This window comes from Chionomys nivalis, chromosome 11 (assembly GCF_950005125.1).
Source record: "Chionomys nivalis chromosome 11, mChiNiv1.1, whole genome shotgun sequence".
Lineage (NCBI taxonomy): Eukaryota > Metazoa > Chordata > Mammalia > Rodentia > Cricetidae > Chionomys > Chionomys nivalis.
In genome coordinates this window covers 34,544,135-34,568,382 of record NC_080096.1, presented here as the reverse complement: position 1 = coordinate 34,568,382, position 24,248 = coordinate 34,544,135, and the positions used below count along the sequence as shown (strand labels likewise).

Sequence of the window (24,248 nt, the reverse complement as noted above, 5' to 3'; positions counted from 1 at the left end):
TGGGCCAGGAGGAGGGAGGAGGGGTAACGCCAAGGACGGAGCACAAGAGGCCTCATCTGTCCCATCTCTAGAACTTCCAAATGGAGAGTGTAGTGATGGCATTGGCTCTCACACCTCTAAGAAGACAGCAGACCTATGATCTCTTGGGTGGGGTCTCTAAGCTCTACTTCATCCTCTCTTCTCTCCACAATGATGAAACTGGACCTTGAATCTGTAAACCTGTTCCATCCCACGGTGTTTGAGCACTACGAAGGAAGCCTCATCCAACTGAAGGGATCTAGTCAGGCCCTCGGGGTAGAAAGAGGGATGAAGGTCAAACTAGCTATACCAGACAAAGGTCAGGAGAGCTGGGGCTGGGGTCCTCAGTGGTGATGAGGCTTTCCAATCCTGAAGGTCCCAGTGTGCATTTTCACAGCCAGCAACACCCGTCCCCGTGACTGTGCCATACTGTGTGTTCCAGCTGTGCCTCACTCCTCAATAAAGCACCTTCTGAGTACTGACTCAGTGCATGCGCCGGGGTGGGGGAGGGGCTGGCAGGGGGCCTCTGGGTAGCACCTAGGTCTAGGGTTGCTGGCAGCCTATAACTAAGCACTTCAGCATCCTGGCACCAGCCCTCCTTGGAGATCTAAAAGGATCCTAGGGGAGAGGAGTATGTGACTGAGCAAGGTGGTCTCTGAGACTCTGTGTGCCTGGAAACGTCCATGGAGGAGCTGCACAGATGTGTGGCTGGGAGAGGGTAGGAGTGACTGTGAGTGCATTTGCTTGGATCCTATAAGGGATGAGTACAGTGTTTAGATGACTAACAACATCCCACGTGGGTAGCAGTGGAGAGTGTGGCCACCAGTACAGACAGGGAAGAGAGAAGAGCTCCAAGGACCAAGAAAAGCCCAGACCTTCAGAGCTAACTGGCTTGTAGTCTGGGCCTAGCCTATGTTCTGACCTGGTAGATGAGGACTTCTGTAGATATGAGGCAGGCCTTGCAAGAGGGCCCTGGGAACAGAAGACCAGGGGATAACTCTATGACTCTAAGCCAGCCCCTCTTCTTGATAAAGGACCCAGAGCTACCCCACCATCCTTTGACAGTGGTAACTCCTTGCCCACCCACTCTGGGCTTCATAAGCCTTCTTCTCTGCCCATGGTGGACTCTGAGGCTCCTCTACCATGGACCAGGTACCTCCCAACAGCTCTGAGCCCTTACTTCCTTCATTTGCCTGCTGCCTTGCCCTGCCCTCCTCTCCTTTCTCCCCACTCCAGAGTCATAATGGAAATCAAATTCACCGGCAGGTGTTGAATAAGTCACCCCCATTCATTCACAGGAGTCAGTAGCCCTCACCTTTGACGCACTCAGCACCTGAAACACATGGCCTCTTCTTACAGCATCTTGTCACCTCTGTTGGGTGTCTGATGGCACGCATGTGTGTATGGACATGGGTGAGTGTATGTCTGGTTATTTCCAGCCTCATACTCTTGTGGATCAGTTCTCTGCAATCCCAAACACCACCTGCTTCCACTTCCTTGAAAGTAGTCAGAGAGAGAGAGGCCCCCACTGATGCTACCTTAGGTGTGATCTGGGCCTCTCTTCTCCCAGCACCTTATGAGGAGACACCCCACATGCACTGGGCAATGTTAGGCCACTGGGAGACTGTTTCTGCCAAGGTGAGGATGGGGGGTGGAATCTGTCAGCAAGCTCCCTGACTGTGAGGAGTCCTTGAAGGCCTGGGAACACCTGCAAGGGGCACTGCAAGGACCAAGCCCTCTAGCCTGACCCCTTGCTCCCCCAGAGGTTTGGGGCTACAGCCAGGACACTGAGATAATCCTTCCTAAAGTATAGTTCTCCTCAGGACTCGCCATGGAGGAACTTTGGGGTGATCTAGGGAGCCCTGCCTCTCAGAGGAAGCTACTGCTGGCCTGGACTAGAAAACCCAGAGGGGTCAGAAACTAGGGTTTCTTTCTTCTAGTCCCATTAGAAGAAATAAAGGTGATCACTGAGAGCTAGTTTTACCAATGAATCCAACAGATAATTTCTGAACCTTGCCATGTGCCCAGTGCTGGGAGCATACTTTCTACTTGGGGAAGCAGGGCAATGAACAGAACTGGCGAGATGGCGCCACAGGTTAACAGGGTTTGCTACAGAAGCCTGAGGGTCTAAGTCCATATTCCTGCACCCAGGAAAAAGCTGGCTCTGGCCATGCTTAGCCTGTAACACAGTGTGCTGCTAAGGGACATGGAGAATTCCTGAGGCTGACTGGCCATCAACCGAGCTTCAGGTTCAGCTTGAGATGGACAGGGAGTGACAGAGCAGGACATCTGATGTGCTCTTCTGGCCACTGAGCTTGTGTACACATACGTGGGTAGCCATGTCCACACATGCACATCTGTCACACTCATACACACACAAGAGAAGGAGACACCAGTAAACAGCCATATGCTGGAAATCACAATCGGAAGGTGTGCCTTACGGACCTGGGTAGTTAGGGAGGACTTCGCTGAGAAAAGCTGAATTCCGAAGGAACGACAAGAGTCAGCCATGCTAAGGTCTAGAGAAAGAGTATTTCAAGTTCAGAAAAATGGCCATTGAAAAAGCTCAGAAGCAAATATGAACTTGGCCTCTGTGTGCCAAAATGGAGAGATGGGCTACAGAGATTGGAGGGAGTGAACTAGAGCAGTGTGGAGGGGCTATTGCTCAGCCCATGGCCTGGGGGGGATTTTATTCCCGGTGAGATGGAGCCAATGGAGGGTTTTAAGCAGGGAAGCAGCAGGAACTGATTTGTGACTGTAAAGATTGCCCTGCCTGCTGTGGAGGGAGCAGCGTTGAAGAGACAGTAAACAAGAGGCAGGTTAGGAGCTGGCTGTGAGCATCTGTACCTGTGTCTGAGGTAAACAGGGCAGTCACCTGCTGGATTTCCTGGGGAAGGGAAAGAAAGGGCTATGGGAGAAAGTTTGGGGTATAGATTGGAGGGCCATATTTTGGGAGAAACTTAGGAGCTGCCAGTCCAGAAGAGCAGCCATGAAGGAGCTGGTCCACAGGCCTGGCTTCTGGAGAAAGGGGCCCTGGAATGTAGACCTGGACGCCTGTGAGTGGTGGTGTGTGAGGAGAGGCAGAGGCAGAGACCTCAAACCTAGCTTAGCCTAATCTTTACACTTGATGGAGAAGGGCTCTTAGGATGTTCTGAACCTCTGTCAACCTTCAGCTGATGCCAGGGAGTTTCCCTGAAGATGGTGGCAGGAGTTGGGGATTAAGAAGAGGAACGAGAACCAGGAAGTAGAGATCTTCATCATGTTCTCTCCTATCCATGACACAGGTAGGTGACCGAGAATACCTGTCAAACCAGTGAATACAAGATGTGACTCATCACACAGCTGAGAAGTAGTAGGTCCCTGATAACAGCAAGTGTAAATGCCAACTGGACAGGAAGGTAGAAAAGCTCGTGGGGGTGCCTACTGTCCATTGGAAGATTCTTCTATGTCTACTCCGCTGTTGGGACGCTGCGCAGGGTTGCCAGAGCCTGTAGATGACCAGATGGGCTTCCATGGTGATAGCGGGGGAGCAGGCTTCCCAAAAGCCAAAGAGGACTAAGCTGGAGAAAAAGCAACACTGTTAGAGACTGCCACCAGAGGGCACCCTGAGTACATGACAGAGAATCCCAGCCTCCTAAGCAATTTTGGCCTTTTCTCTCCTGAAGGCCACCGACCCTGAGGAACTGGAAAACTGTGGGAGCTGGGGGTGAGGGCTAGTCACCTAAATGTACTAAGTAAATCGTCCACTTTTACAACTAGATGATACTGAGGAAGCCTTGACCTGGGGAAAGAATTCATCAAGATCACAAATAAGTCATGAGTCTATCATAGACAGAATCCTAGCATTGATCTTGAACCCTCACCCTGGCCCGTACTGAGTCCTGGTCCTTGATTGTAGAGTGAACTTGGCCCTGGTCACACTCCGAGCCCTGGTCCTGCTTTGTCAGCGTACTGAACCCACTCTTCATTGCCGGTTTCTCTGATCCTCTTCCATAGGCCTTTATTACACACCCTGGTCCCCCTGACCCTTATCGCATGTGGAGCTGGACTAGATCAAACTGACTTTTGGTCATGGATATACATTAGCTTCTGTTTTGATTATAGACTAAGCTCTGGCCCTGCTAACAAACAGCACTGACATTGGTCCATGTACTGAGCCCTGACTGACAAAAGCCCCATCCTGACTCTGGCCATAGACCTTGACACGTGACAAAGATGGAACTATAATCCTGATCGCGCTCCGTCTCAATCTCTATGCCTTGCCCTCCTGACACTCCCCTGACATGAAGACACATGAAGACTCCTATCAAGTCTTCCTCCCCCAAAAGAAGTAATGTCCAGAACACTTCTGCAGGAACAAAAGGAATCCTAGGTCTCTGGTTTGCCCAGAATCTTCAGGTCCTTGGGTCTCTAGCAGGGCAAACAGAGAAAGGCTGGTTCTAGAACATCTGAGCTACAAGGGAAGAAGAGCAGCTAGGATTCTCAAGGTATCCCAGGTGCTCCAGGGTGGGTCCAGCTGGGAAGCTGGCACAAGAGCCTCTTCCATCTGTTCCTATGGCTGCCTTAGATCCTCAGACAAGTCCCTGCTGCTTCCTGGGCTCCACCCTCTGCTACCTGTCACAGAAAATGTGAGGTGACATTCCATGTTAAAAAAAAAAAAATCCAGGCCATAATGGAGATCCCAGAACTCTAAGTCCTGTTGCAGAAAGAGAAATCCCCTCATTCTGGAAACTCCCTTTGGCTGGTCACTCCACGCAGGCAAGAAAGAAGTGAGGTTTGCACAGGTTAGCCTCGGGTTGACAGGGGATACAGCACAGGAGCAAGGTCCCCCAAGGTCTCTGTTTCTGGGGTTTGATGTGTGCTAGGGATGGGAGACCCACAAAGGGACACTGACAGATTTCATTTCTGCCCTTCCTGGGGACTGGCATGGGTGCTCTTCCCCTGCAGGGTCTCGCTAGACTCTGCCAGGCACAAGGGACTTTGGGTTCACCTAGGGAGGTACTAAGGGTGAGGGTGGCGGCGGCTGAGCCAGACAAGAGCTGGGGCGGAGGAGGGGGACAGCTTGAGTCAAAAAACGCTGACGCTGAAGACAATGAGCTCTCCAAGGCTGAGGCAACTCATTTGGTCCCGGCCACGCTTTATTAAATTCTCATAAACCTGTCAGGGGGGACAGGGCTCGCTTCAGTTTACCTCATTAGCCCGACACAATGACGGTGGGGGGGTGGGGAGGGGCGGCAAGGGGAGGCCAGTGCTCAGTGCTGAGAACCGAGCCAGCCGGGAAGATAATTGAATTAAGTGGCTTTTGTTAATGGTTTTTAAGACTCCGAAGTGTAAATAACATTTAGGGGCTTTCTTTTAATGGGGCTGGGGTTTTAGAGACCCAGGGAGCTTAGAGGACTGCCAAGTCTGGCCCCTGCCCTTCTCCCCTAAGCTAAGGGAGAGTCCCTGGATATGTTGAAGTTAGCCTGGGAAGGGCAAGGGCGCAAGGCCGAGCAGAGCCAAAGGTGAGAGCACTTCCTGGTGCGTCTTTGAACAGAGACACAAAGAGGAGGTCATCCTCAAAAAGGGCATAAATGCAGGGGGCTGCTGGCTGTGATGGTCTGCTTAGTCCCTGAACGCCACTCTTGGGAAATTTGGCCGGGGATATCTCTGGTATGTTACTGACATCTGGCCAGTGAGTGTTCAGAATGCTTGACCTCAAGAGTCTACAGGACTGGATGCATTGGAAGTAGAAGATTCTGGCTTTATTGCCTGGGAGGTGGTGAGTTCTTCAGTGCAAGGTGTGTGAGAAGGCTATGGGCTTGGGTTTCCAGCCTTTACATAAGGAGGAAACCCAGACTTCCCAAAGGAGTGTAGCCTGGACTGAGCCATAAGAGGTGCCTATGAGATGGCTCAGTGGATAAAAGTGTTTGCCACGAAGCCTGATAACCTGAGTTTGATCCCCAAAGTCCACATGCTGGAAGGACAAACTGTCCTTGGGCCTCCACATGTGCACTGTGGCATACATGTACAATCTACACACCCACACACATGCACACTAAATAAACTGAAATGTGATAAAAGGAGGACCCTGCAGATGGGGTGATCAGCTTGCTGGCCTAAAGTAACAGCAGACAGGAAACTGGGTGCCAGAGAACAGGGACATGGACAGAAACTGTTTTAGAAACCACCCCCTAGACTTACTCAGTCCCTGCTTCCTCAAGAAGCTTCATCCTTCCTACACCCACATACAAGACCAGATCCTAGGAGTTGGCTAGGCCGAAAGCAAAGGTTCTCTGGGCTAGGTCTCCAGGAGGCAAGGTGAGGCAGAACAGGCCATGAGCCAGCCTACAAAGGGTTAAGGCGCTAATCGCCCTGTATGCGACAAAGGGAAGTAGGTTTTCTGATCCAGAAAGGATCAGTCCATGGGATGCCCCATCAGGCCCTTCAGCGTGAAATTACACCCCAGCAGGGGGTTCTCCCCTCCCCCTACACACACTGCCCTCCTGGGCCTGGCACGGGATTAGGGCCTGGAGTCATCAGTTTAATAGACCCTGCCTCCCTTCTCCATTTTTTCTGCCCCTGAAGGCTCCATCCTGCTGCAGGCCTGGACCAGCCTCTTTCCCCACTGTCTGTTTACCTGGCTGTTGGTCTGTCTGTTCATCTCTCATTATTGGTCTAATCATTCTGCCTGTCTCTTGGGCTACGGCATAACCTTACACTCTGTTTTAATACATTTATACTCTTGCGTTTTCACTTTGAGACAAGTCTCACTGTGTAGCCCAGGTTGATTTCAAACTTAATCCTCATGCCCGCATCTCCCAAATCCTTCTAACCTTCAATCAGCATCCAAATATATATATATATTTCTGGTTTTGTTTTATTTTTGTTTTTTGTTCCAAGACAGGGTTCCTCTGTAGCTTTGGAGCCTGTCCTGGAGCTAGCTCTTATAGACCAGGCTGGCCTCGAACTCACAGAGATCCGCCTGCCTCTGCCTCCCAAATACTGGGATTAAAGGTGTGCGCCACCACCGCCCGGTATTATATATTTTATTGCTCATCTATTTGCTGTCTGGATCCTCATTAATACAAAGGCATATTATCCCATTCACTGCTGACTTCCTAGTGCATGGAAGGCATCTGGGCAGTGAATGAATGATGCTCCCTAACTATTAGTTCACTGAGTCACTCTCATTTACCTTGCAAGCTGATGTGTGGTCCCTAAACAACTAACATTGCTGATTAGGACTGAAAGGAGAAAGCGAAAGCCTTTGCTAGGATCAGGCCATGTCCTCAGAAAGAGATGGGGACTGTGATGTGACCTCTGCCTTAGGCCCAGCCTCATCACCTAAGGATGCTATTACTGAGACAGGCCAGAAAAGGGACAGACAGATGCACTTGTCCTCAGTGCCATCCTTTGAGACTCCTTTGACCTGCTTTATCAAGTCACTACTGGGCCTTTGCCATGTATGAACCCCTAAGCCCCATTTATGTACACACCTGGGAGTACCCAGCATGGGCAGGATCCCAGATAGAACAGTAAAGGAGATTGGAGGTGATTATTGTACAGAAGGAAAAAAGATCCAGCCAGATACTGGGAAACTAAGTCTGTCTGAGGCAGGTGGAGATCACTCTGCCCAAGCTAAAACCAGAGGCCCAGAAAAATTCAGGACCTATCCGAGGTCATATTGCCAAGTCCAGACAGGGACCAGGTTCACCAGGGGCCTGGCAGGATTGGCTGTCACATGATTATTCCAGTTTAGTTCAACACGTTTGGTATTGGCTGGACACCAGTTCTGAACCAGGACCTGTGCCAGGCCAAGCCTTGCTCATGGCGTTTCAGCTGGGAAACGGACAAGAACTGCACACAAGTAGTCAAGAAGGACGGGAGAAGGGGACACCATCTCCCACCCATGGGCAGTGTTTCCTGGAGTGTGAGAGATCATAAGGGTCAATATGTTTTCCCCAGGAGGAGAAATCAGCAGATTCAAAGACACATGGGAAGGATGCAGTGTGTGAGATGCCGCCTGGTAGGGTCTAGTGCGCAGAGGCAGGCTCCTCACGGTCCTTGGACTGGACCAGGTCAAGCCCAGTGAGAAGCCTGCTGGGTGGGTAGATTTCAGCTCATTGTAAAGAAGTTTCCTGAAGCAGGCTGTCCAGGAAGGTGGCAGATGATCCCCAACCCTCTGGTTTTGTGGTTATGGTATTGGTGACTCTTGCCCTGGATTAGGGCTGAAGAGAGCTCTGAGGATGTCTGTTCTGGGAACCTGAACTCAGCAGTCCCCAGACTATCAACAGACCTGACCCTGGAGCAGGCAACCCCAACACCTCCTGTCTGTCTTCAGGTGACTGAGGTGAGGGACAGAAGAAGAGAAATGCCAAGACACTGGGCATTTCCAGCCCTGCCTGAATCCAGTTTCCAGCCAGCTCAGTCCAGGGGACTTAAGTAAGAGTTCAAGTCCAAGCAGACCTACAATAGACGTGCAGCCCAAGGAAGGCTTTTCCCAATAGCCCGCAGTCCTGGATCCGGGCTAGACTCTCAGCTGCGCAGTCTTTCTCATCAAGGGTTGGCTGAAGGTAAAGCCAAATGAGGTGAGACATTCATTCATTCAGTCAGTCCTGATTAGGCCCTGCCTTCAGATGCTGGTGTGTGCTGGGAAGAGGCCCAGGACTGAGCCGGGCCCTGCCCCTTCTAAAAGAATGAAATCCCTCTTTCATCTCTTCCTATTGTCATTCATCCACCTCAGCTAACCTGGATTCTTTCCGAAGCTGCTGTGTGGCTCCAGTTTCCAGTTCTCCCCTTCTGGAGGATCCTAGGTAAGAAAGCATGGCTGCTCTTCCTCCCCGCTGCCCGCTGCGGGGAATCCCTGAAATGCCGGGCTGACCTGCGCAGGACCCAAACTTGCAGGTCTATCAACCCATTCAGGTTGGGACAGCAACAATGAGTAGCTTTGTGCACACACGCTCAGGCTCACACGCACCCACACACACGCCCCACACGAGCTCTTTCCATGAACGGCTCTTCAGCTTTCTTGCCAAGATAAAGGAGCCACTGGGCGGTCAGCCCTCAGGAGGAAATGCGGCTCCTGTGGGCTTTGTTGTTCCAGACTTGTCTTGGAAAGGATCCCAGGCTGAGGTGGCAGTTTCCCCGCTGCTGGAGGCAGGGTAGAGGGCGGCACAACTTCCCTGAAAGGGGGAGGAAACCCGGAGTGAGGCTTAGAGTCCTTAGTGACAGCAGTCAGCTTAATCCTTCATTTCCACGATCTGGGTTCTCACAAACTAGGGTTCAGTAGAGACTCCCCATTTTACAGGCGATGAAACAGATTCACAGAAACCTAGCAACTTCTTTTTAATCCATCTTTATTTTATTTTATGGGTAGGTGTTTTTGCCTGCGTGTATGTTTGTCCACCACATGCGTGCCTGGTGCCTGCAGAAACTGGAAGTGGGTTCGCATCCCCTGGAGATAGCTAGACAGTTGTGAGCCTTTGTGCTGGTGTTGGGAGTCAAACCCAGAGCCTCATAACTGCCGAGGCACTCTCCCCCTGAAGCTTCTTAAAGGGTCCACAGACATCTACTAGAAGGGAAATAACCTTGGCAAAACCCCTGCTATTGACTTTATTACTAATCCCAAGTGACTCTGGATACAGTAGGTCCTTAGTGGGTCCCGTGTCATCACACTCAGGGTATGGCGAGGTGTGGGCGTGGAGAAGGAAGCCCCAGCTAGAAGGGGGAATGGGGGAATTTGGGTAACAGAAGTCAAGGGCTCCTCAAAGCCTACTGAGTCAGCAGAGGGAGACAGCGAGGAGGGAGCAGCTACCTAATCCTTTATAAATGGGGCCGATATAAAAAGGAGATGTGGAGATGCTGTCACAGGCCTTTCCTCCCAGCACTTGGGAAGCAGAGGCAGGAGGGGCTCCATAAATTCAAGGATGGATGATCTGCAATGGTGGTTTCCAGAACAGCCAAGACTACATTAGGTAAGAGCTTGTCTAAAACAAGGGCAGGGGCAGGAGATGCCTCAGGGGGTAAATCATGCAAACTTGATGACCTGAACTCAATCCCTGGACATGGTGACTAGTGTCGGCAATCCCAGCACTTCTCTGGCAAGATGGAAGTCAGAGACAGGAGATCAGCCAGGAGCTCACATATGTGGCCCAGCAGCAGAAACAAGAGACCCTGCTAAAATGGGAGAAGACAAGCAACTCCTGGAGGGTTGTCGACAGACTTCCAAATGTATGCCAGGGTATGTGTGCACCCTCTTTCATACACAATAAACAACAACAACAAATCTTTAAAAGTAAATAAATAAATAAATAAGAAATTCAAAGACAGCCACATCTGAATATTGTAAGGCCTTCCGACCCAGGATCCTTTGTGACTCACTGGCACCATGAAGATAGCCCCGAGAGGGGACGCTGCTGTGTGCGAAGGGGTGGGTTCTGGGAAGACCCTGGGATGAGTGTGTGGGAGTGACTGTGGGTGTACAAACAGGACTGGCTGGGCTCCAAGATACCATCTTCACAAGTACAGGACAACAATCACCGAGGAATTGTTGGGTTCAAGCTGGCCTCTCTCTCAAGAGGCCTGTCTAGAGAGGGGCCTTACAACTACCTCTGAGCCTTCAGTGGGCTGTCTGGATGTGGGAAAGCCAGGGAGAATGCATTTCTGGGGGTGGAGCAGGTGTGCAGGCTGGGAGTGTCTAGATGACAGACTGCATTGCAGGTTGCATCTGATGTTTGTAGAGTAGTGCACATAAGTGTGAGACACAGAGAAGTGGCTCAAATTGGAAGTCAGCATATGGGGCTGGGGGTAGCACGTGTGCGACTGGAAGTGGGTGTGAGAATACGAGAATGCACGCATTCCCTGATGGCTTGCCTAGGTACCGGCTGCCCCTGTCTTCCTGGTGATGAGGGTTCTCAGGTGAGGAGCTCCACCCCCATCGCAGCCCTAAGGCCTTTGTGGGGCCACAGCCCCTTGGAGGTACATTCTTGCTCACCACAGGGTGGGCAGAGCCACGGTGCAACCTGCTAGGCCGCTGGGGTGATCCCAGGCCGGTGGTGTCAGGTTCCCTGTGCCCCAGCCCTCCCCCTTCAGCCCTCTAAGAGCCTTTGTTGGAAGTTCAGACAAACTTGTCAGGGGGGCGGGCAGGAGGCCGCCTCCTAATCGGCTTTCCCAGAAGCCAAAGGAGAATAAAAGATTAGGGGTGGGGGGCTCTAGCCCCGGGCAGCTCTGTGGGAAAGAGTTGGGGAAGGGTTCCCCAGCCCTGAAGGGGTCCCTCCCAGGCCCTGTCAGCAGGTGTTCCTTCCACCTGAGCTAAGGAACTAGACTCCTAATCTAAAAGAACATGGGCCAAGCCTTTGAAAGGGAGAGTCCAGATTACACTTCCAGGAAAACTCCTCTCACCCCTCACTCCCCATTAATACTTTGGTGGGGCACACCCTTGCCCAGCTTCTCTCTCCTCGAATGCCTTCTTATGCTTTACCGCATCTGAGTCTCCTGTGAAGCAGGCCAGACATTTAAGGACTCCCATTCAGCAGACGAGGAAGGCTGAGCCCTCAGGAAGGGCCCATAGTACACAACAAGCTGTAATGAGTTTGCACTGACTCTGTCCTGGAGGTCCTGACCTCTAACTTCTCTGCATCATTTCATTTAACCACATGGCTCCCAGGGCCATCTCTGTGTTGGCAACTGCCAAAGTTAAGAGTGTGAATTTCAAGGTTAACTGGGTCCTGACCTCAGGTGGGCATTGCTGCCTAGTGGTCCTGGATGAACTGTGGAATCGCATTGTACCTCGGTTTCCCCATATGTCAAATGGGGGTGATAATAAGATCCACCTCGCAGAGTTGTGCCAGGATCAAGGGCTGCACAAAGAACATGCTGAATCAAGTCCGTACCAACAGCCCAATTACCATCTTGCCCTAAGTATGTGGCAGGCTCCTCCTACATGCCAGCAAGAGCCAGCAGTCATTCCCTTTCCCATAGAGTAGGGCACCTACCCTGTAGTTAGGCCAAAGGCCTAGGAGCACCTTTGGGCCTTCCCATCCTGCTGTCACCATGGTGATTTTATCTCTTGTACCTCTCACTAGTCAGCCCTTGTCTGTCAATGTCATTGTCCCTTGTCGTCCCCACCACCACCACCCCGGCTCCATAGACCAGACTGACGCTACTGTCCCCTTGTCAAGGCATAGCAGTGGCCTCCTTTCTGGTCTTGCTCCATCTAGCTCCTTGCTATGACCCATCAGACACAGAAGACGAGGAACGTAAAGTTGCTAAAAGACAAACCCAATCACTCCACCTACCCAGTTTCCCAAGTCCCAGGATCTCGCCTGGGATAGGCTCTAAATTCAGCTTCCTTTGTTGTTTGTCTTCTAGATTTTTTTTTTTTTTTTTTTTTTTTTTTTTTTTTTTTTTTTTTGAGACAGGGTCTCACTGTACCCAGGCTGGCCTGGAGTCTACTATGTGGCAAAGGCTGGTCTCCGACTTAGGATCCTCTTCGGCCTCATCCTCCCATGTGCTGAGATTACAGGGGTGCAACCCCACACCCAGCTCTTCCGCTTCCCTTTCTAGGGAGCCCTGCTGTCCTCCAGTCCCACCCTGGCTTCTCCTGAACTCAGGACCCAGTCCTCCATCTTGGATGGACTGTGCCTCTCCCGGGACCCTTCCTTCGTTCATGAACCCCTGAGAAACACCTGGCATATGGGCTCAGGCTGTGCCTCTCTCCTAAAGCCCCCTTCTGGTGGGCCCTCTTTTCTGTCCCCACAGTTCCTTGTTTTCTGAACTCTGAGTCACCCCAGGCTGTGATCATCAAGGCATATTTTGGGTTGCTTTGTTTTCATACTTGTGTCTCTGGACCCAGCACCCAGCATGGAACTAGGCATACAGCAGGTGCTCAATCAATGCTGAAGAAAGAGTGAGGGATTTGAACTGCCAAGTGAGGGATTTGAACTGCCCTGTTACCAGAAACCACTGTGCCAGGGAAGGTGTGTCTCTTGATGCTGAGGTATGTAGGGAACACTGGGTGGCTCAAGGCCCAGGTGGGAGCTACGGGAGATTTGGGGAGACATTTGATCTGTCAAGGAGGTGAAAGGGGATGTTCCCCGCCCTAATCCTCAGCCCCACTCGGGAAAGGAATGAAGCTCCTGGGGTCACAGTGACCTGGGAAGTAGGGCGAGCAGGGCCCTGGAAAATCCAGTAGATAGCCCACCTGCATACTCTTTTTTTTTTTTTTAAAGATTTTATTTATTTATTATGTATACAACATTCTGCCTTCATGTATGCCTGCATGCCAGAAGAAGGCGCCAGATCTCATGACAGATGGTTGTGAGCCACCATGTGGTTGCTGGGAATTGAACTCAGGACCTCTGGAAGAGCAGTCAGTGCTCTTAACCACTGAGCCATCTCTCCAGCCCCCACCTGCATACTCTTGAGGCCTGCTGGGGTTCTCCTACCAAGAAGACCTGACAGAGAGAGCTCCCAACCCCCAAGCCTCAGCTCCACGCAGCACAATTCCTCCTGATAGAGGGTCTGTGCAGACACTCTGGAACTCAGAGAAGGAAGGTAGGGCCAGCAGGGTGAGGACCAAAGGGCGAATATCTCTAATTCTCTTTCGTTGTTGTTTGTGAGACAGGGTGTCTCTGTGGTCCTGGCTGTCCTGGAGCTCACTCTGTAGACCAGGCTGGCCTCAAACTCATAGTGATCCATCTGCCTCTGCCTCCAGAGTGCTGGGATTGCAGGAGTGTGCCACCATAACCTGCCTTTCTTTTTCTTGAAATGAAGTAGGAGAAATGAAAATTTCACAGCACCAACTTCTGAACTGTGCGCTTTTTCTGCAATTATTACCTGTATACCATGTCCCCTGACTATCACTGCTCCCTTCTCATTCAGAAGCACACAAATGCCTGCAGACCCTTGGGCTCGTGGCACACAGGTCCTCATTCCTATACATAGACTTCCAACACACACACACACATATATATGAGATATATATATATATATATATATATATATATATATATATATATAAAACCTTACCACTGCTGCAACTCTCTCTCCACCTCTTGCATGTCTGGCATGCCTCTTACTTGCCTCTGATGATAAAGAACTCACTCCACTCCAAGGCCCCCTGTTCCACCAGAAAGCAGCTCTGACTTTTTTAATTTTATTAACTTTATTATTAAAAACAAAAACTCTTACAAATAAATTAAAACATCACACACCAAAATTAACCAGACCCAAAGTAGATTCTTTTAGACCAGGTCTCAAGTGGCTTGTATGGCGGCCTTGCACTCAGAACCCTCCTGCCTCCGTCTGTCAAGTGCTGGGATTTCAGATACATGCCACCATGCCTAGAAATTCAAATGTGCTTCCCTAGGATTCAGCTTTGCCTTTAGCTCACTGGAGGCTTCACATATCATCCTGGTCTCACAACCCTGAAGAACCATCCCCCAGACTTCTCCAAATATCGGCAGGTGTCCCCTGCCCCAGACTGCCCTATCACCTGTCCTTGGGTGAACCCCCCAAAAGGCCAGAGAAGACAGAGATGTACCTATACTCCCTGCTCCCAATGACTTCTTCAAAGTGACACACAAGCTACAAATAAGAATCATGGAGATTGTTGCAAGCCAGCAGAGAAGCCACCTGTCACAAGGCGGACTTGCACTGTGTCCCTCCAGTCACTGTGAGACTCTGAAACACCACCTACTCAGTCCCTGTAAGCATCTCTGGGAATGAATATGGGTCAAGGGCTGTGCTGCCAGGTTCTCTTTTATTAGCCAGTTAGGACAAAGAACAGGTCACAACATCACGGGAGGTAAGACCAAAGGACTGACAGACAGATACACAGGACAGAGCATCATGCTGTGCTACCAGGGGGCAGGGGAAGGGGAAGAGAGTGGTTGGAGTGTAGTTTCTTCAACTAACAGAATAAATAAATACAATACACTGTGTTCTTGCCACAGGCTGGTACAACCTCTAAGCACAAAGGGTCACAAAACAGCTGGTTTGGAAAGCAGTCTATATTGCTCGGCAGCCTCGGCATAGAGGTGGGGACCCAGGCCCCTGGACCATGCTCTAGGAGAGTGAGGAAGCGGGACAAAGGAGACCCCCGAAAGGAAGGAGCAGAGAGATATAAGACTCTCATAGAAGGGCTTATAAGGTTCCATCCTCAGTCTCTCTGTTCTGAGTGACTGACTAGCAGGCTGGCGGGTCTGGGAGAGAGTCCAGCAGCGATGTCAGATAGGCGGGCCCAACCCAAGCTTGTGCCTTTTAACTCCTCCAAAGAATCATGCCCTCTAATCCTCCCAAGGCCTCATGGTCAGCTCTCTATCTGCCCTTCTCTTTCAGCTGCTTGAAGCTCCTGACTCTGGTACCTTAAATTACCTTGAGATCTTCGAGGGTAAAGCCTGCATGCGTCTCCCCTTCCTTCTCTGGCTATGAGTTTGCGTCAACAGAAAATGGCTGACAAAAATCTAAGAACGCTTCCTAAAAGCCTAGGTAGCCCTGGTTTCTGCCATGACAGAATTCAACGCTGGGAGGCCTTGCTTTATCTGGGAGAACCGGTAAAGCCTAGAAATGCTGAGTGCCAAGTCCCAGAGACAATCGTTTGTACCCAGGAATAGACAAACTGTTTCAGCCCTGTGCCTGGGCCCAGAAGAGATGTTTCAAAATCACGTCTTCCTGAAGCTAACCACAATCTCTTAGCTGTGGGCCACTGAACCCTCCTCCGTCCAGAACCCCTTCTGTCTCCCTGGCCAGGTCTCTCCTACTCTGATATCCTCACAGCTTTGGTCCCACCTTCAGATCCGAGTGAGCTACCCCTCACTCAGAAACCCTCAACTGCCTGTCTTTGGTGCTTACTGCATGGAAGTGGGATATTAGCCTAGATTCTAGGCCTTTCTGCTCCACCTCTCATTGAGGTCATCCCTTCTGTTCAATGGTCCACTCATGTTCATCTCTCCTATTAGATTCCATGCTTTTCCCAGCTCAGGTTATTGACGTCCCTGCTTTTTACTGGCTGAAGCCTTCTCTTCCTACCCCAGTCCAGACTGACCTTACTAAGGTGGGCACTGCTGACTCTGTAGGCCAGTCAGGCCAGGCTACCCTCTAAGTGTGGGGTTGAGAGTTCAGCGGTGAGCCAAAAGAATCTAATTCATCTTGCCTACCCCCACAATGGGCATGGAAATGGAGTGAGCCTCCCCTTAGGCTAGCACTGGAATCCAAGAAAAGCAGGATTGAATGCAGATTATCTCACCTAGAAAGGAGCCATCACACTTACAGGGAAACTGAGTCAGTCTCCAGAGAGAGCTTCATGTATGTGGGGCGCTTTGTTTCTCAGTAAAACAGCCGTTAATGTTCGAGCCTACACATCAGGCTTCTCTACTGTCTGTGCTGAGTCACTGTTACATTTAAATAAAGGCCTCTGTCCTCCAAGGCTGTGGGCACAGAATGCTGGGTGTCTGGAAATGGACAGAATCTGATAAATCGTCTTATCCCGACAAGACCATCCCAGAAAGCACTGGACTTGCCCAAGGTTCCACGACCCCGAAAGGGAAAGCTACAGAGCAAGGTTGCCTAGACCTGAAAGAACACCTTACCATGCCAGTGACTACCTGGGGACAGGAAGCCATAGGGTTTCTCTCACTGCTAAGGAACTCCCGAGCCTTGCCAGGATGTCAGCCATTCTACTGCCAGACAGGCCAATGACACCACGTGCCCCTCTCCAATCTGGGGAGTTGGTACTTCCAAGATCATTAGTAAGAGAAGAAAGGGTGACGAGCCCTTCCTAATATCTGGGAGACACTGTGGGGCTAGTGCTTCCTTCTGCCTGTTGCTCCATGGCCTCCGGGTAGGGCTTTGTTGAATCTTGGGACATAGATGGGAAGAGCTGCCTAGAGAGGGTTCGGGCTAAGGGGGTAGATAGGCAGGCAGGGCAGGAGGGAAACAGGAAGGAACAATATTACTAAAACCAAAGCCACAACCCCAAACAAAACACTATTTGAGAATACAGGACACTAACACAGCCAGCACCAAAGGAAGAAACTAGAGGCAGAGAAGGCATAGCAGTTAGATCCAGGTAGGCAGGGAGACAGCCTCAAGACAGAGGCAGTGGGGGGAGGAGGGCCAAGGGAAGAAAGAGAAAGGGAGATCAGGATGGAGGGAGCAAGGGAGGGAGGAAGAGGGAGGAAGGAAGTTTCAGAGGCAAAGATAGCAGTGGCCATGTGATGGGAACAGGGGAAGGGGCCTGGGGCAGGCAATGCCTGAAAATATAGTTTTATATATTTATATTTATATCTCACATTCCACACATCAACTTACTAGTGGGGAGGGCCAGGAGGGAGGAGACAATACTGAGGAGAGGATCTAGCCAGTTGCTCACCTCCTCCCCGTTTGACCTCCATGGGGTCCAAGCAGGGACATGCAGAGGGTATGTGGGTTTCACCTGGGCCTGGGACTCTGCTGAAGGGACACGGGGTGAGAGGACTCCAGGCCCCAGCATCCCTGAGCTCTCAAGATTAGTTCTGGGAGAGCCTTCTGGGAATAACCATGGACTGAGACAGGGGCACACACAAGACCACGGTTGGGTTGGAAGCCAGACAGTCAATTGGGAAGTGTATCCAGTCCCAGGGAGGCCGCGTGCTGCTTGGCCCGGAGGCGAAGGTTTTCAATGCTGGTGGTTTTACTGTTCAGGGCAGCTGAGGCAGGTGCCAGGCCTGTAGGGGGCGCCGGCAGCAATGGGGACCCCCAGACACCCTGGTGGGCAGCAGCAGCCGCTGACAGGGATTGGTAGTAGGACTGGCAGTGCAGTGAGCTCAGTGGGGCCATGTTGACACCTAGGTAGGGCACCGCAGCAGCTGCAGCTGCAGCCGCAGCAGGTGCCGAGCCTCCCACTTCAAAAGACGAGTAGTGCACCAGGTTGTTGGTGGCTGCCATGTGCTGGCGAAACTGCTCCTGGAGACGGAAGAGGCTGAGCGGGGAGGAGGAGTAGGAATGGGAAGGGCCCAGGAGGCCCCCCCCTGGTGCTGCAGGAGTCATGGGCAGGCTGCCTGGGGAATCTGCAAGCAGAGAACAAGAGAATTGGCCTTGGAGGAGGTGGTCCCTTGGCTTCCTATCCCCCTGGTCCTGCATGAAGATAGTCTTTGGCTGACACCATCACCGCCCCATATCAAGGGAGATATACATATATATGTGTATACACACACACACACATATATATAAAGACATCCTCTGAAGTGACCCTCAGAATTTGGTTGGGAGGGACTTGTCAAGCTCCAGGGTTCCTGCCTGGGCACCCATGCCTGAGTTCCTGGGAGCCCCTTAATCTTTTCAAGGAATATCCAGGACCCTCATCTCCTCATCTCCTCCCTCCTTGCCTAGCTTTGTGTTTGAATACACCTCATGCCAGAGCTCTGTTCTTCTTAACGATGGCTAGGGGTGGAGGCTCCAGCCAGAGCAACTTTGTAGAAAAGAGATGGATATGCCTAGCCCTAAAAAAGAATCATCCCCAGCTAAGAGTGGTGGTGCACACCCTTAATCCCAGCTCTCAGGAGGCAGAGGCAGGTGGACCTCGATGAGTTCAAGGTCACCTTGGTCTACTTAGGAAGTTTCAGGTCAGCTGGAGCTACATAGTAAAAAGAGAGAGAGAGAGAGAGAGAGAGAGAGAGAGAGAGAGCATTCTCTAGACCAGAGGTTCTCAACCTTCCTAACAACCATAAAATTATTTTTGTTGCTACATCGTAACTGTAAGTTTGCTACTGTTAGGAATCATAATGTAAATATTTGTGTTTTCCGATGGCATTAGGTGACCCCTAAGAAAGGGTCCTCCAACCCCACCAGTGGGTCATGACCCACAGGTTTTAGACCTCTCAGCAGACACCCCTTCCATAAGAGTTCCCAGATGAAAAAGCATGGGCCAAGTCCTAAGAGAAGTTTGAATCGGGGTGAAATCTGCTGTATGGCAATCTCAGCAACAGTATGGTATTGTGAGGAAGAGGCCCGGTCAGTCATCCTCATCAACCTAGACTGTGAACCCAATACGGACAAGTTCAACAGAACCGCCATATACAGGCTGCCCATGCATCCTTCTGCATTGCCAGGGGGAAAAAAGGTGTGGTATTGACCCAGCACACACCAGTACATCTATACGGACTGTTAAAATAATTGCTAAATGGTGAATGGGCTCTAGCCGACCCCTCACCTGTGCCCTCCTCAGCCTCCCTGCTGCCCAGCCCTTCTCCTAGAAATATCTATCTAGACCTTTCAAGGACTCAGCCACTCTAGAGGGTGGACATGGGTCACAGGTCATGCTCCTGAATGCCTGTGATTGACCCTCAGGCCCCCAGTCTCCCTGACCTGTGGGTCACCTCCCACCCAAGCCTCACCTGCCTTGGGGCTGCCCCTCTTGCAGCCCTGCACCTTGCTCTCAGATCCAGGGCTCTTCTCGGCTTTGGCCTCCTCGGCCTCAGCGCGAGAGTCCTCCTCACGGTCTGGCTGATCTTCAGGGGCTGACTCACTGGCCGATTGCTCTGACAGACTCAGCTGAAGCTCAGCAGGCGGATCACCACTAGGCAGACTGGGAGGCTGTTCTGCCTCTAGCTGGGTGTCTGAGGCTGGGGCCTCCATCTTGCCTTCTCCATGGGATCCCTCGGCCTCCTTTTGTTTCTGGAGTTGTTCTTTCTGCAGGCTGCGCTGCTTCTTCCGGAACTTGGCCCTGCGGTTCTTGAACCAGACCTGGGGGTGGGGGACACAAAGAAGAGCAGTCAAGGGAGGAAAGACTGTACCCTGGGCATGCCAGGAGAAGTGTAGGTGATAATCCCACCCAACCCACCTATCCTTTCCAAATGGGAATGAGGGAAGTAGGCATGCATCTCTGCACTGCCCTAGCAAACGGTAGGTCCTGGATAACTGGACACCAGTCTGATGGCTAGCACCCATCTGTAAGGTACAGTTGGGAGAGTTGGATCCTACCTGAACGTGGGTCTCGGGCAGACTGGTACACATGGCCAGCCTCTCGCGGACACTACCTGCACGCGGGCCTCAGGCAGATGGGTATATATAGCCAGCCTCTCGCGGACCCTACCTGCACGCGGGCCTCGGGCAGATTGGTACACATGGCCAGCCTCTCGCGCATGACCACATCTGGGTAATGTGTCTTCTGGAAGGTCTTCTCCAGGGCCTCAAGCTGCTGGGCTGTGAATGCCGTGCGACTACGACGTTGTTTGCGGTGCTGGGAACCATAGCGGGCCTCCAAGATGATGTCTTGAAATGTACAGCCGTTGGAAGGCAAGCAGAGGGGGCCCATTTAATTATGGGAAATAAGTTTTGAATCTGTTCATGCTCTGACCCACTTTGGACGCCCAAACAGGCATCAGAGCTGACCTGACCCTTGGAAGTCACCCATCCTCTTTCCAGGGGCTGGTATTGAAAATCTTTCCCTCCTGTCAGCCTCCATTCTCAGAACTAGCGAGGACTAATTCAGCTCCGCATGGCTATCAGGCACATGAGTGTTGGAGGGTATCCTCCTGATCTAACTGGTATTAAGGGTGTGTAGATAGGTAAGACCTCAAGATCCTTAAAGTCTCAATATACTAGACCAAGAATGAAAAAACATACTTGCAATCCTAGCACTCAGGAGGCCAAGACAAGGAGGCTTGTGAGTTCAAGTCTAGCCTGAGCTATACAGTGGGCCCATATCTCAGAAAGAAAAAAAGTCTCGAGATGCTGTAATATTTTGAGATGACTTGCTGCTAATGACCTAAAAACCCTATCTCGATGATTCTGATCTCCTGTGGGCCTTGGACTCTGGCTATTAAGATTCCCTAGCATCAGAACATTGGGAAGCCAGTTTGTCAGCTGGAGCTGATCTCGAGGATTGCTTAGGGGAATTCTCACCGGGCATACCGTCCTCTCTTTTACATCGGCTTTCATTCTCTTCCTTGGTCTCTATGTCTCTGATGGAGAAACATTAGATTCCTGGTCGTATTTCCTAAGCAGAAAGCTAAGCTCTGGCAGGGCCCTAGGCACATGGGACAGGCTTATTACACCCAGCCTGGATCCCCACACTGCAAGCTCAGAGGGGAGGGGTACAGGCCATGGAGCGTTGATTCGACAGGCTTGCCTTTGTGTTTGGTAACATGAAAACCAGCCAGGATGGTATCTCTCAGCCTAGTGTCCAGTCCTTTTCCCTTCTGCTGACTGGCACCTGGGTTATATGTTCCAATCACACGAAAATGGACCTTGTTGATGCTGGAGAGAACTCAAGTTGGTTTTGCCTATGAACTGTACCACAGACTCATCCTCTTGTGCCTCTGGAGTTGGGAAGCTTTCTTCAAAACCCGAAATGGGAAATGGACAGCAAACCCTAGACTTGGAACTTCTTCAATTAAAGGAGAGACCCTTTATAACGTGCCCCAATCCTAGCCCAGGCAGGCCTGAAGTCATGGGAGCTACCCTTGGGCAGGAGAGGGAGCAGGGACCACTTAGTCACATTCATTCTCGTGAAGAGACAGCAGCTCAGCATCCTACTGGTAACTCCAAGGACTATAAGGGGTGGGGTACTCAAGGGGAGAACAGCTCCCTGGCGCAGCACCTGCCATGGAAGGTGAGATTTCCATAAAAATATCCCAGAGGAGCTCATTGCCTCCTTCATTTTGTCACTTTTTTAAAAAGATTTTATGTATGTATGTATGTATGTATGTATGTATGTATGTATGTATACAGTGTTCTGCCTGTGTGTATATCTGCAGGCCAGAAGAGGGCACCAGATCTCATTACAGATGGTTATGAGCCACCATGTGGTTGCTGAGAATTGAACTCCGGACCTTTGGAAAAACAGCCAGTGCTCTTAACCACTGAGCCATTTCCCCAGCCCAATTTTGGCATTTTGAAAGTGGGCTATACACCTCAGTTCCTCTGTTCATATCAGTGGGCATGAGCTTCTGTCCTGAATCATCTCTGTGTTATAGTCTTCGAGGTAGATCTCACTATCGTAGATACCATTATCACATTAGACAAAGGGAATTCACTCCAAACTAGGGAAACAGCCATAGTGGGCAGGTCTGCACTGACCACTGCCACACTGGACACTAATGTCTACACTGAGCTAAGAAAGGTGACCAGGGACTCAGTTGCTCAGAGGCCTGGCAAGGTCTAAAGGAGTAAGACTGGCTGCCAAATCCTCCCTGCCAGACTGGTATCTCAGTGCAGGCATGGTCCTCAGACCCTCTCCCATCCCTGTGCCTGGTCTCCTGCCAATCCTTCCCCCTTTGCCGCACCTTCAAAGGGCATCTGCCTCCTGGCCTGCTGGCTTTCCTTTCTTCACCAGCCCAGCATGCTGCCGTGAGCTGTCCACCATTGGCTCTGATCAACATGCCCTCTCGTGATCTGTGGGCACTCGGTCTTCCAAGGGATTCTATGAAATCCTTTAACACCACCTGGCATGGACATCAGTCCCCACGCAACAGGATGGGTTTGGACTGGAACATCATGAACTAGGTGGCCTCATTTTCCAGGAAATGTAGCCTGCCATCGATGTCATTAACTCCTTCTCATACCCATTGTTATTATTTGGATGTAAACTGGCCGGAAGGATCACATGTTAAAGACTTTGTCCCCAGATGGTGGCACTAGTAAAAGGTGATTTGGTCATGAAACTGCTAACCTTATCAATGGATTAATCCATTGATGAATTCATGGCCGAATGGACTGCCAAGAGACAGGCTAAGGAGGAGGAAGTGGGTGGGCCTCTGGGGGCATGTCTTGAGGGGTTTATCTTATCCTTGACCCATCATCCTCTCTGCTTCCAGCCTTCTGTGAAGTAAACAGCTTTACTATGCCGTGCATTTTCTGATATGATGCCTTGATACAATCTCACAGCAAATGGAGCCAGTTGACCATGGCCCGAGACTTGTAAGACCATGACCCAAAGCAAGTCTCCCCTCTTTTTAAGTTGTTTCAGCACAGCCTCAGAAGCACTGGCACTGAAACCAGCAGAGAAGCAATCAGGAAGACAACCAGAAGTCAGAGGACCGGGCTACAGCCCTCTCACAGACACTTGGGACTTGCTTGGGGCATTGAGTACTAGTGACTGTAAGCACAGCCAGGCTTTGCTGACCACTTCACACGGCCGGCCAGCTGTCCTAGCACTACCCCCATCCTAGATGAAACTTGGGTTCAGGGAAGAAAGGTGAGTGGGTAGACAATTAACTACAAGTCTGACCCCACAGTGTTAGCCATACTGTTGTGTTCCGACCCCCACCCTCTCCGCTACTTATTCTCTCTGAGCTTCAGCTCCTTTGTCTATAAAATGAAGTAATAACCTTCTTCATGGGGTTTGAAGATGGGGAGAGAGAAAAAGAGAAAGAGATGGGAGAGAGCCACAGAGCAGCCTGGCATTTAGCCAATACTCATGGAGAGATACTTTGTATCTCCAGTCTCCTTCTTTGGAGGTTTGTTATGGGGACCTGAAGGCTGAGGCAGCTCCAGCACCAGCACAGTGTAAACAAGCAAGCCGTATCCCACAGGCACCTGCACAGATGTTATATAAATGTGTTGCCAAAGCCAGCAGAGCACACAGTTTGCCTTGTCATCTATGTTACTAAGTGACCTAAGGCTTTCTAAGATACCTAGAATAAGCTGCTCACATACCCCTCCCCTATTTGTCTTCTCTAGCCTCCTTTTTTATTCCCCAGCATCTTGTCCCCATGGCCAGGCAGGTCCCCAGGGCCCTTACCAGCTAGGCGCTCAGCCAGTGTAAGCGCATGCACCGATGGCCGGTAGTCAGGGGCATGCTGGGCCTGCTGGGCTGCCTGCTGGTGCAGGTTGTACATGGCGCTGAGTGAATTCATCGCATGTAGGGAGTAGCCATTCACCCCGTAGTGCTGCATGGCGGCATCCGCCTGCAGGTGGAAAGAGAGAGAAGGATCATGAGGTGAGGCTGTTGCAATCTATCCTGGGAGAAACATGGATCCAGCCCAGAACTTCAATGCCCACTTTACCCCAAGGACTTCGACACCAGATCAGAAGGTGCCCTTGCCTTGCCCACAGGGTGCCCCGGGATTCCTCTTTCATTCATCCACTCATCCAGTCATTCACTCTACAGGACTCGGGATGCCCAGTGAGATGGCTGGGGCTGGAATCACAGCTTTGGTCCTTTGGAGCTTTGTGACTTTGAACAATTCACCTAACTTCTCTAACCCTCAGTTTCTGGATCCAGAAAAGGGCACTCACAACAGGGCTAACCTGTGATTACTGAGGAC

The 24,248-nt window shown here is 51.1% G+C and overlaps 1 protein-coding gene across 2 annotated transcripts; it reads right to left on the bottom strand.

Moving 5' to 3' along the window:
• Nucleotides 1–17,592: 17,592 nt before the first annotated feature.
• Dmbx1 (diencephalon/mesencephalon homeobox 1) lies at nt 17,593–23,885 on the bottom strand. 2 transcript variants are annotated; one of them, XM_057785169.1, is made up of 4 exons: nt 23,723–23,885; nt 20,072–20,250; nt 19,374–19,722; nt 17,593–18,047 (listed from the first exon to the last, which is right to left on the bottom strand). In XM_057785169.1, exons 1-4 carry the CDS (start codon nt 23,874–23,876, stop codon nt 17,593–17,595), a joined length of 1,137 nt encoding a protein of 378 aa, XP_057641152.1. In that variant the 5' UTR covers nt 23,877–23,885. The 2 variants fall into 2 exon arrangements, with proteins under 2 accessions (XP_057641152.1, XP_057641151.1); XM_057785168.1 differs by having other exon boundaries at nt 20,072–20,267; nt 23,725–23,876.
• Between the last annotated feature and the right edge of the window lie 363 nt (nt 23,886–24,248).